The following is a 12,278-nucleotide window of genomic DNA, read 5'->3' on the forward strand; positions in this document are numbered from 1 at the left end:
GAATGAGATCCTGTGCAGCCTAGACGCAGTAGTCGAACGCAGATCCACTGAGCACTCACAGACGGCATCGTCGGAAGAAAAGTTGATAAAATAAATTTAAAATTTTGTATTGTTCGATACACATGCGTACCGAACCGAAAGCACTGTATCGAACGGTTCAATGTTGTGTTTAGAATACCCCTCCTGACTTGACTGACAGTTTGGCAGAACTGCTTTAAGCCAACCAAAAAGTCTTCTGCCATCATCTGGCTGAAGGGTTTTGCCAGAGATGCTGTCTTGCTTGGCCTGCTGGTACCTGTCAGCAGGGTGCTGGAGCCTCTGGGTACTCATTGGCACGGCTTCTTTAATCTCCGGTGTCCACCACCTGGTTCTGGGATTACAGCCACAAGAGGTGCCAACAAACTTGTTTTCTTTGATTGATACTTAATTCTCTCTCTCTCTCTCTCTTTGTCCCATAGCACACAGCAATCCTACGTTGACCAGTGCTGGAAAAATGTTCAAGTTGGGGACTTTGTTCATTTGTCCTGTAATGAAATTATCCCAGCTGACATGTTGCTGCTGTATTCCTCTGACCCTCATGGGGTTTGTTACATTGAAACTGCCAACCTAGATGGGGAGACCAACCTGAAACAGAGACAAGTCGTTTCAGACTTCCCACTGCAGGTAATACATTTGACACGTCTGACAGATTTTTTTTTTTTTTTGGTGAAAGTTTTTTTTTAAATAACTCAAAAACCGTAGAAGGTGTCACAGTCTGGCAGAGGCAGACTGTATGGAGTGATGTAGAGGACCCAAAATGCAGACAAAATGGAACAAAACATGAATTAACAACGAGCCGTTTAATGAGGCTGGTAAAAAAGGTACAAACAAAGGGCAAGGCAAACTGAAATAAAACTAACATTAACCTAATCTGGGAGAACTAAACAAACAACATGAAAAACCTGGACATGAAACATGGCGTGAATAACAGACAACCTGACAAAGAATGAACCGAAACACACAGACTAAATACACACAAGGGTGATTAGGGGAAGTGGAAACACATGGGGAAACAGCTGACACTAACGAGACAAAGGAAGCAAAGCTGACTACACTGACGTAGGACATGGACCTTCAAAATAAAAGAGGAAACATGAGACGCAGACATGACAATACAAACTTGACAACATAAGACAAACAGCATGAAACACAAAGGGCAAAGGGAGGCTAAAACACAGGGGTAGAAGACTCAAGGGGAATGAACAAATGAACTTAGATAACCTAATGAACTTAAACATAAACATAAAAAGAAAAAGTAAAAGTCAAAATGCTGGGTCAGAAGACCCAGGATCGTGACAGAAGGTGGTTTTGTAGGCACACTCATGCTGCTCAGTTTGGTGCGACAACAATGTCTGCAGGACAAATGGTGTGGGAGAAATTCAGCCTAAAGGGAAGAGAGGTTGGTCTCTCCATTCAAAGTCAATGTGACTCTATCAATAGAAAAAGTGGAACATTTCAGAAACTATCAAATCTCAACAGTCTGAATAGAAGCTCGCAGCACACAAAGGAGCTGTTGCTTTGCAGCAATGCCACTAATAAGAGGGACTCTTACACAACAGTGTGTGCTAGTCTTTTCTTTTGTGTGTTTGTGTCTTCGCTTACTTGACTTTCTACATGTATTTATTTGCATGTTTGATAGAAAGTGTCTGTGTTGCAGGGAGAAGAGTTCACTCCTGAGAGTTTCCACAGTCGTATTGAGTGTGAGAACCCCAACAATGACCTCAGCAGGTTTAGAGGTTACATGTGAGTCTCTTTTTATTCGAGTGTTTTAACACATTTGTTTATTTGTCTGTTTGGAGTTGATGTCACCTTGTCGTGGAAACACGGTGACGATCAAAAATAGACTTTTGTCAGCTGCCTGGCTGGATTATTTAGGAACACATTGTACGGCAAATATTTTAATTTGACAAGTGAGTGTCTTTTTTTATTATTTGATGTCAGCCCTTTTTACTTTTCCATGTGTCAGGGTTTCCTCAGACCGCCTTTTAGTTTCCAGTTCAAGTGGTCAAAATGAGCACTGCTCATAGAGAGGCTGGTATTCACTGTATTGCCAACTGTTTTTGTCTTTGTATGAGTTTGTGTGTGTATTTTGTTTCACAGGGAGCACTCAAATGGGGTTCGTGTAGGCCTCCATAGTGGCAACCTGTTGCTCAGGAGCTGCACCATACGCAACACTGAAACGGTGGTAGGCATCGTAGTCTATGCTGGTAAGCTTGCAGTTTTATTTTGTCATATCTGAACATTAACAGTTACACTGGCTTTTTTCCAAAGTTTAAAACAAATTACATCCATAAAAGAAATGGAATTTCTTTTCATAAGAAAAACTGAAAATGTTGTTTCAACACAACATTTTACTCGTTAATTTGCGCATATTGGCCTCTTACTTTGTTTTTGTTTTTTTTTCCCATATATTTTTATTGAAATTTTTTATAGTGCAATACAAACAAATGCTGAACACCCTCACATTCACACACCCATCCATACATCAAACCTGCCTACATCACATTCAAATGTAGAAATGAGCATCGTTCTCACAGTAATACAAAAATACAATGGGTTAGGATGGACAACATTTTCCCTTCCTTCCCTTCTTTTTCATAAATGTCCTTCATCCCCACTCCCTAAAATATCCATATATGGCTTCCACATATTCACAAAGTCCCAGTGTTTGCCCTTGGCAATATATGTTAGTCTTTCCAGGCCTAGAGAGATTGCAATTTCCTTCTTCCAGAGTCCCATGGAGGGAGCATCCATACTCTTCCAACATAGCGCAGTGGCTTGAAGTAATCCATAGTCCAGTAATTTAGTTTTTTCCCCCGATTGCTTAAATTCCCTTGGATATATTCCAAGTACACAGAGTTTTCCTTTTAAAGGGATTTTTACCCTAAACACTTCGGACAGATATTTGATAACATCTTTTTAGGACACTCCCATAGACAATGAAGAAGAGTCCCTTTTTCAACTAAACATTTAGTACAGATCCGGAATATCATTGGACATATGATGAAGCTTGACAGGTGTTATATAGGTTCTCATGAGAAATTTATATTGCAGTAGTTTAAAGCGTGTGTTTGTTTGTTTTTGTGCTTTTAAGCAAGCCTGGTTCCAGTTGTTTTCATCTATGTCCTCTTGGATCTCGCTTCTCCAAGCATCCAGTTTATCTGCTGCTGAGTCTTTGGAGGAAAGCATCAGTAAATTATAATATACAGAGAGAAAACCTTTCCCTTTTGTGTTCTTAATGCATGCCTCCTCTATTTTTGTCAATGGTGGAAGTTCAGCAATCCTTTGCAGTTTTGATGACAAATAGTTTTTCAATTGTAAATATTTAAAAAAGTGCTTTGGGGGTATTAAATATTTTATACATAACTGATCACATGTGAGCAGCATGCCGTCTGCATATAGGTCTTTCATTTTTTGAATGCCTTTATTTTTCCAAATTTTAAATCCTCCATCACTTTTACCTGGTGTGAACTTTCAGCCACAGGAGACCAATAATACACAACCAACTGGCTGCAACAGTTTACAGGAACATCTGCACCTCGTATGCACTAAATTTCCCACTGAGAGTCAACACCAAAGGTAGTTGAGAACAACAGGGCTAACGTCCTGACGATGGAAAAACTGGAGAAGTGTGGCTCAAGCAGATTTCGAGATATCATAAACTCTTTTTATTTGAAAAACTTGTATGTTTAGTTATAGTAAGTTTTTATGTGGTAAAAGCGGTTTAGCTATCTCTTTTACTTGAACCTTATGTGCTCGAAGTCATACTAAACAGAACATTAAGTTATGCTCATTCTAAATGGAGAATTTCCCACTTACAAGTTGTTATCCATGAGACTGCAGTTTCGATAGCAGATCCGTCCCTGGCTCATCACATTCAGCTTTAAAACACCAAGACTGGGACAGAGAAAACGTCCAGCTCGAGGCTTTATATGGGAACCGTACCAGTGCCTCCATCTGTCTTTTCATACTTATTGTCCATGGTAACCCCACGCCCAGGAATCATCACTGTTTATTACTTTGTGAAATATAAATATATAAATAGGGTTAGGGTCAACGTTTTGTTGATCTGTATTCTTAAACTGTTCCAGGAAAAGACAATTATAAATAGCCACTGTTCATAATAAGTCTCATCTTGGCTTCTCGATGCCATACATGATCAAAGAAAAGCCAGAGACCAGAAAATCTTTGCCAAAGATTTGGCGAAAATGTCCACTGGTAATGACTCGATTCAATTTTGACTGTTGGAAGTTGCTCTGTCTTGTAGAGTAACAGGAAGTGAAGACATTTACAGTTGTGTGAAAAAATGTTTGCCCGAGTTCCTGTTTTGTTTTGTTTTTTTACATGTTTTTTACACTTGAATGGACATGTTTATTATTAAGGGGAAAAAACCCAAACCCACATGGCCCTGTGTAAAAACCTACAGTAATAACTGTAAGGCCTGATTACAGCCATGCCCGTTCTCAATCAAGAAATCGCTTAAATAGGACCTGCCTGACAAAGTGTAGTAGACCAAAAGCTCCTCAAAACGTCCTTATTAATGGTTTTTAAAAACACAAATTACCTGATTTCCCACTTTAGAATTTCATGAATTTTAGTTAATAAAAAGCTGCCATGTCTCAATATTAAAAACTATTTACAGCAAAAACAATGTTATTAGTTGTACATACTTATCACTTATTACTTATCAGAGTTTGACCAAAGCGACTGAGGAAGCTGCGTTAAAAGATTTAGAGGCTGTAAAACATGTTGACTTGTGTATGAATAAAGAGTGCTGTTCCCGTCTTGCTTATGTAGTTTCAACAGATTAAGTCTTCATAGATGGCTGTGTTCTTCTCTTGTTATGGACTCAGGTCATGAGACTAAAGCCATGATGAACAACAGCGGGCCGAGGTATAAGCGCAGTAAGCTGGAGAAGCACCTGAATACAGACATCCTTTGGTGTGTGGTCCTACTCTTCGTTATGTGCCTGACTGCTGCTATAGGTCTGTACTGACACTGCTGTATCACAGCTCTCACTTGACAACAGCTTTGACTGGTCACAGTATTCTTCTGATGGAAACTTTGTAATAGTGCACATTGTATGTTGCCGATAAGAGCAGCGAGGAATGGCCAGTAAGGATTTCATTTGTGTTCAGGCCACGGCCTCTGGATGAACAGCTTTAAAGAATCCATCTTCCAGGTCGATACTGAGACGCCTCCTGCCCTGGCTGGATTCTATATATTCTGGACTATGGTCATTGTGTTGCAGGTATGTTAACTTCAGACTTGGGCCTCTCATTTGCTGCTAGTGTGGTCTTTTCTAGGATAACCAAAACAATTTTAAAATGACACAAACTTGATGGTGTAAAATCACAGGAACCTGTGCTTGAATTTTTTAGAAGGATTAATGCTTTTTGTTCAACAGGTGCTGATCCCAATTTCTCTATACGTGTCCATTGAGATTGTGAAACTAGGCCAGATCTACTTCATCCACAACGACCTATCCTTGTACAACAAACAGCTGGACTCTAGGATCCAGTGCCGTGCTCTCAACATTACCGAGGACCTCGGTCAGATTCAGTACCTGTTCTCTGATAAAACAGGAACGCTGACAGAAAATAAGATGGTGTTTTGCCGCTGCAGTATCTTTGGAGTTGAATATCCTCATGAGGAAAATGGTAGAAACCGCTATTATTGCTAGAATGCTTTGAATTTCATTGACTTCTGTTGTTAACATATTTTCAGCATTGAAGGGAATTCTGTAATTACAGTAGGAATGCAGCTAGGACGATGAGTGCTTACACAACAGCATTTATACAGACAAGATGTTCACCTTGTCTTTAGTGCCTTAAACTTTTGTACAATGTTGTCTTTAGTTGAGGTCATTGTCTAGAATATCGTTGTCACTCAATATCACAAACTAAACTTCTTCATGGAATTCCACAGACACAAAGGAGTAAAACAAAGAACAGCATGAAACAAAAACATTTTCATCTGAATGTTTTTGCTTCTCCGTAGTGTATTTGTTTTTGATCATTATCCCTCTGTGAAAACCACCTTACTGTCGTAGAGGACTGTGTGTCTTGGAGCTGTGTTGTCAGGGGCTTTGTTTTCTGTAAGGTCTCACTAGGCAAAGTTGTCCTGGGTGAAGGCCAGGTGAAAAGCAATTCATTGACTCCTGTGAAATGAAGAAAACCAAGCAATCAGTTCACGCTGGCCAGGATACAGTTGCCACACCCCCACCCTGAGGCCAAGTTTGGGTTGGGGGCCCAGGGAGAGTGCCTGGTAGGCGGCCTTTAGCCTGTGGGGCCCGGTCAGGTGTAGCCTGAGGAAACAACAAGGGTCTGTCTATCCCCCGGCCTGCTGCCTGGTTTTCCCAGAGGACAAGAGGGTTGCTTTCCGGCACCCTTGGGTTGTTGAATGGGAGTGGACTGTCAAGCTGAAGGAGTTTTATTCAGCTTGGTTAGCCTGTGAGACTCTGGAGGCAGCTAACAATTAAAAGCAGGCCAGGTTTGGCAATGGCTGAAATTGCTGAACTCAGGTGTGGGAGTAGTTACCGGTCACCTCAAAGCAATTCTTTGAGGTGACTAAGGAGGCGAAAGCAGTGCTCTGCTCAAACATGCATAATGCAGTTAAGGTCCTGCCAACTTCAGCTGAGGATATAGTCAGGCAGTGGAAAGACGAGTTTGAACATATCCTCCGTCCCACAGACAACCTTCTATAGAAGAAACAGACTTTGGGGACTAGGGGCCTATGCCAGGATACTGGAGAAGAGAGGCTGTCCATTACTCTAACTTCAGATTCAGGGCAACAGTCGGTTTATGTCCTGCTTGTAGAACACTAGACCAGACCTTTATCCTCTCAAAGGTATGTAGTAGGAGTTACACTTTGTGGTCCTAGAGAAAGCATATGACCATGTCCTGTGGAAAGTGCTGTGGGTATATGGGGAATCCCACTCCCCTAATGCACCTTCCACATGCGTACAATCACACTGAGAACTTGGTCTACATTGCTGGTAATATTTCTGACTTGTTGTGGGTTTTGGACTTCACCAGTGATTGAGTTGATCATTTTTATCAGTGAGGGGAGGTAGACCCAAGACACACTGGAGATTATCTCTCTCAGCCGACCTGGAAAAGCCTCGACATTCTGAGGAGCTGGAGGAGTTGTTGGTTTATAAGCTACTCCCCCTAGTGGCCGGGATGGATGGATGGATATTCATTATAATTTATTGGCGATTTCAGTTAAGCATTAAATAGAGCTGTTCTTCTAATTTAATGACATACGTCAAGTTTCAGTCTGCTGCTGTTGCTCCATGGTCTATGCTCTATTGTTGTTTAATACAATGAAAGAAAGAGGGTCTAAATGGTATCAGCAGAGATTTGAAGCACTTTGAGGTGACAGTTGTTGTTTTTTGGCACTATAATGAAACTATACTAAACTAAAAAACAAACAAACTTAATTTAATTAAATTAACATCAAAATGCTTGAACTGGAGGAGAATAACATCCAGTAAATAAAACATTCTGACATCTGATTATAAATAAGATAAGATAACCTTTATTAGTCCCACACGTGGGAAATTTGTTTTGTCACAGCAGGAAGTGGACAGTGCAAAAGTTATGAGGCAAAAATTAGAATACAATAAGAATAAATACAGTACACAACTGTACAGAATAGAATAAAATAAAATACTATATACAGTAGAATAAAATAAAATAAATATACAATAAGATAAAAATAGAATACAAATACAAATACTATATACAACTGAGTAAAAATACAACGATGACAGAAAGGATTATTGCACTTAGTATTATTGCATATGTATGGATGTGTGTGTTTGTTCAGTTAAAGTCTTTATTATGGAGTCTGACAGCAGTGGGGAGGAAAGACCTGCGAAATCTCTCCGTCCCACACCGTGGGTGCCGCAGTCTCCCACTGAAGGAGCTGCTCAGTGCTGTCACAGTCTGCTGCATGGGGTGGGAGACGTTGTCCAACAGGGATGACAGCTTAGCCGCCGTTCTCCTGTCACTCACCACCTCCACTGGGTCCAGAGGGCATCCTAGAACAGAGCTGGCCCTTCGGATCACCCTGTTCAGTCTCTTCCTGTCCCCAGCAGAGATGCTGCCGCCCCAGCAGACCACACCATAAAAGATAGCAGAAGCCACCACAGAGTCATAGAAGGTCTTCAGGAGTGGGCCCTCCACTCCAAACGACCTGAGTCTCCACAGCAGGTACAACCTGCTCTGCCCTTTCCTGTAGAGGGCGTCTGAGTTATGAGTCCAGTCCAGTCTATTGTTCAGATGAACACCAAGGTACCTGTAGCTGTCCACAGCCTCAATGTCCATACCTTGGATGTTCAGTGGTTGCAGTGGAGAATGTATAAAGATTTATTAGATTTTAGACAATACAGCACACATTGTCCTTAAACTACAGGCATGCTAATGACAGCCTGCATGGTATCATTGTTGATGTGTTGTTATGTGTGTCAGCTCGAAGGCTTGAGGTGTACGAATCAGAAAACACCGAGACGGCTGTTTGCTCTGTGACTCTGAAGTCAGGCTACAGTGGGAAATCTCTGAGCTGTCGCTCTCTCAGCTGCAACCGCAGCTCTGCGTCTCTTCACACGCTTACTGCTGAGCCAATGGAGGAGGATCAACTGTCGGGTCACGTCCAGCCCAGGACCGGCGCCTTCTGCAGCCGCATGGTCAGATTCTCTCACACACATCAGACATCATGTTTGCATTGTTAAAATAATACTCATGTTAAAAGATGTTTTTATAAAACAAACATTTTGTAATTTTATAATTTATGGACCCTGGGGTATATAATCAGAGGCCATGTCTACTCCAAACACAATGCCAGCTAAAAGTCTGAACAAATCTAGTCAGTCCTTTTTTAACTGTGACGTTATCAAAACTTTGAAATGGCACATGTTGAGACTTGTGTTACAGTAATACAAAGTAGTTACTGTTTACTATAACAACACACACTGGCACACTGCTTAACCAGGTGCGTGAGGATCCCCTAGGCCGGCGATTTTGGGCAAGTGTTGGTTCACTACCCAACGACACCAACATTCTCTGCTATCACAGAGAAGACAAACACCTTACAAATGTGGTGACAGTAGTGCATGTGGTCAAACAGTGTTGTTACCTGAAATGACTTCTAATTAAAAGATGAGCCTCATCACAAGTCATCTCCTTATGCTGCAAACCTAACTCGTGGTCATGGTCCAGATTAGAGATTAGCAGGTATGACATCATCACCGTCTGACTAATCACTTACCAGAAAATGTCTAAATCTAATGTCTTTGTGTTATATAATCTATAAAATCTGGATCCTTAGCTTTATTCCTTAAATTCTTTTTTCCTACTGGCTGCAGTTTTATTCTTCTGTCGGTATTAATATACAATTCTAGGATTGGACACCTATTTGTACTTGTTGACCTAAAATATAATAAAACATAGTCTAGTCCTATCTTTGTGCTTATATTACTTCTTTACTTTCAAACTCTTAAAAAACACCACAAGCCTGTCCTTTAAACATTCTTTTAATGAAATACTGATTGCATCACATCCTGTTTGTGAAAGACAAATATTACATTTTGATAAGTCTGTTACACAGTCAGCACCTTTGCCAGCTTTCCTTCCTGTCCTCAGATAGACTTTAATCTACACCATCTGTAGCTGTTATGCTGCTGCAGTTAAAACAGCGCAGAGTGTTTAACTGCTTTTTGCCGATTGAACAGTTTCTCTTCATTTGTAAATTCAGTTGCTCTGCTGTCAGGACATCCGTCCATGTCTTGTGATTGGTCAGATGTTGGAAGTGGCAGTTCTTTAATTTGAATGTGGGAGAATCCCTGAGTAAATATGTAATAATCAGCTCTGTGTGATCATTTCTCCTGACTGCAAATATTACTGTAAGTGAATCCTGATAATCAGAAGATTCCCTCGGTATGCTGACTTCACTTCATAGTTACGGTTTCAAAAGCAGACAGTTCAACATTTATGGAATGCACATCAAAAACTCGGCTTGGAGACCTTATAAAAAGTTGGTTTTATTAATTACTGGTAAATATAGTGCTGTTTTTGCCCCCTTTTTGAATTCTTAGTTTTTTGCATATTTCTCACACTACATTTTGCATGTAGTGAACTCCACTGCTTTTACATATTATTCCTATTGTTGGCATGTTGGGTAAGCACCTGCCGCTCCTGTGTTCAGGCAAAGGAGGTGGTACCAGACCCCGCACTTGGCAGGAAGCTGAACTGGCTGACAAACCACTCCTCATCCGAGACTCCATCCAGCATGGAACTCACCTACATAACTGACTTCTTCCTGGCTCTGGCCATCTGTAACAGTGTGGTGGTTTCTTCGCCCAACCAGCCTCGACATGTGGTGAGTAAATAACACATAAGAGATGTTTCCAACATTTGTTTTGATTTACAATGAAATGACTTACATGGTGTTGTTGGAACAATTTGCTCTTTTGTCTGTACTGACGAGCCTATTTAAACATTTTGCTTAGTTTAGTCTGTAGAGTGATGTCATTCAGTGTGATGTTTAGAGGTCCTCGTAATCTTTAGAATATCAGTGTGAAAGGACTTGATATTTCCTGACTTGGATTAAAATGTTGTTCAGACATTTTGGATAGAAAAACAAATGTGTGTCAGGACTGTGATGATAAAAGAACTGATTCCCAGTAGTTCAGTTCCTTGACATTGTTGTCTGCCTGCCTATTGAATCCGTTTACCCATTCCACTTGCACTTGTGCTACAATCAGCTGATTTCAGATTGTATGCTAGAGGAGGAAAACAGTGGCACGGTCTACAGTGTAGATATAGACATGATAATAAAGTGGAAACTGCATCCACGACAGAAACAACTGCATTACGCTGCTAACACAACTTCAGCTCTTTACAAGTCCCTGCACAGACAGCACAGACTAAACCTAAGCTAGCCAAGAACCCAGATTTATGTTAAAGCTGAACAAACACCAACAGTCAAGCTGCCAGACCCTGGTGTTAAACAGGTAATAAAGGTAATAAATGGATGAGCAGTCAGGCTGCAGCCTTGGTTTCCAACATGTTTCTACAGTAGAATCACTGTGGCAGTTAAAGGCTCTTTGTCCTGTTTTCATCTTTGCTTTGTGCTGCCGGCTTTGTGTTCATATCTAAATACCAGTGGCTTTCCATCAGGACTTGTCAAATATAAACATTATTGACAATATTTAAAATGTACCAAAGTAAAGTGATTTCTCTCTTTGATGACAAACAGCGCTGCCATAAAGCTCCTCGCCTGTCGATTAGAATGTGTATCCATCATTAACATTACTGTCATCTTGTGGCTGCAGTTATTTATACAGCGCCAAATCGCAACAGCAGTCACCTCAAGGGGCTTAATATTGTAACATCCATCCATCCATCCATTCGCTTCCGCTTATCCTTTTCAGGGTCACGGGGGGCACTGGAGCCTATTCCAGCTGTCATAGGGCGAGAGGCAGGGTACACCCTGGACAGTTCGCCAGTCTGTCGCAGGGCCAACATTGTATTGTAACATAAAGACCAATAATCCAGAGAAAGCCCAACAATCAGACGACCCCTATGAGCAAGCACTTTGGCGACTGTGGGGAGGAAAAACTCCATTTTAACAGGAAGAAGCTGAAGGCTGTGGCTCTGACCGTGTCTGGTCTATAATAAAACAGGGAAGTTGAGCAGGTGCAGGGTCAGCAGCACTTTTATCTGTTTTCATCTTTGTTCTGTAAAAGTCACTGCATGCCACTGCTAAGAGAAAGATAATATGTGTGTCCTGCATGTATATATGAGACAATGCGTTTCACCATTTTATGGAAAAATGCAAAAATAATGTTACAAGTAGTGTAACAGATTACTTACATCCCTTTAAAGAAAGGTGTTCTGCGTAATACATTATGTTTTTTGAGTAATGACCCAAACACTGACCATAACAAGCATTTGACGATACTACATGCTGTTAATATTCACGGATGTAAAGTCTTTGATACGCTGCTTACAGATGATGGTGACCCTCAAACAGAGACAGCGAGAACTGATAAGGAATCAAATATATAAGTTACATCAATAATGGAATGATAACTCGACTGAAGACGAGTGTGGACATGACTTCAGAGTCCAGACTCAAAGTAGTTCAACATGATTTTTTTGACTCCAGACGATCGGACGTGTTCTGACAATACGGCACGCTGAAATATGTTTGCATATTAAAATAGTCCTTAC

General features: G+C 40.9%; 1 protein-coding gene across 3 annotated transcripts in view; it reads left to right on the top strand.

Annotated features, from left to right (window-relative positions):
- The window catches only part of atp10d (ATPase phospholipid transporting 10D), a 43,367-nt gene that overhangs the window by 13,736 nt on the left and 17,353 nt on the right, over positions 1-12,278 (top strand). For 2 of the 3 annotated variants that reach the window (XM_080293481.1, XM_026151467.2), the window contains exons 4-11: positions 459-663; positions 1,697-1,782; positions 2,140-2,246; positions 4,893-5,024; positions 5,178-5,290; positions 5,447-5,699; positions 8,517-8,731; positions 10,249-10,422. In XM_080293481.1, the coding sequence (XP_080149607.1) occupies positions 459-663; positions 1,697-1,782; positions 2,140-2,246; positions 4,893-5,024; positions 5,178-5,290; positions 5,447-5,699; positions 8,517-8,731; positions 10,249-10,422 (1,285 nt within the window). The remainder of the gene's footprint in view (positions 1-458; positions 664-1,696; positions 1,783-2,139; positions 2,247-4,892; positions 5,025-5,177; positions 5,291-5,446; positions 5,700-8,516; positions 8,732-10,248; positions 10,423-12,278) is intronic. The other variant, XM_026151468.2, reaches the window with a different exon arrangement.

Source organism: Astatotilapia calliptera, chromosome 19 (genome assembly GCF_964374335.1).
Source record: "Astatotilapia calliptera chromosome 19, fAstCal68.1, whole genome shotgun sequence".
NCBI classification, from domain to species: Eukaryota; Metazoa; Chordata; class Actinopteri; order Cichliformes; family Cichlidae; genus Astatotilapia; species Astatotilapia calliptera.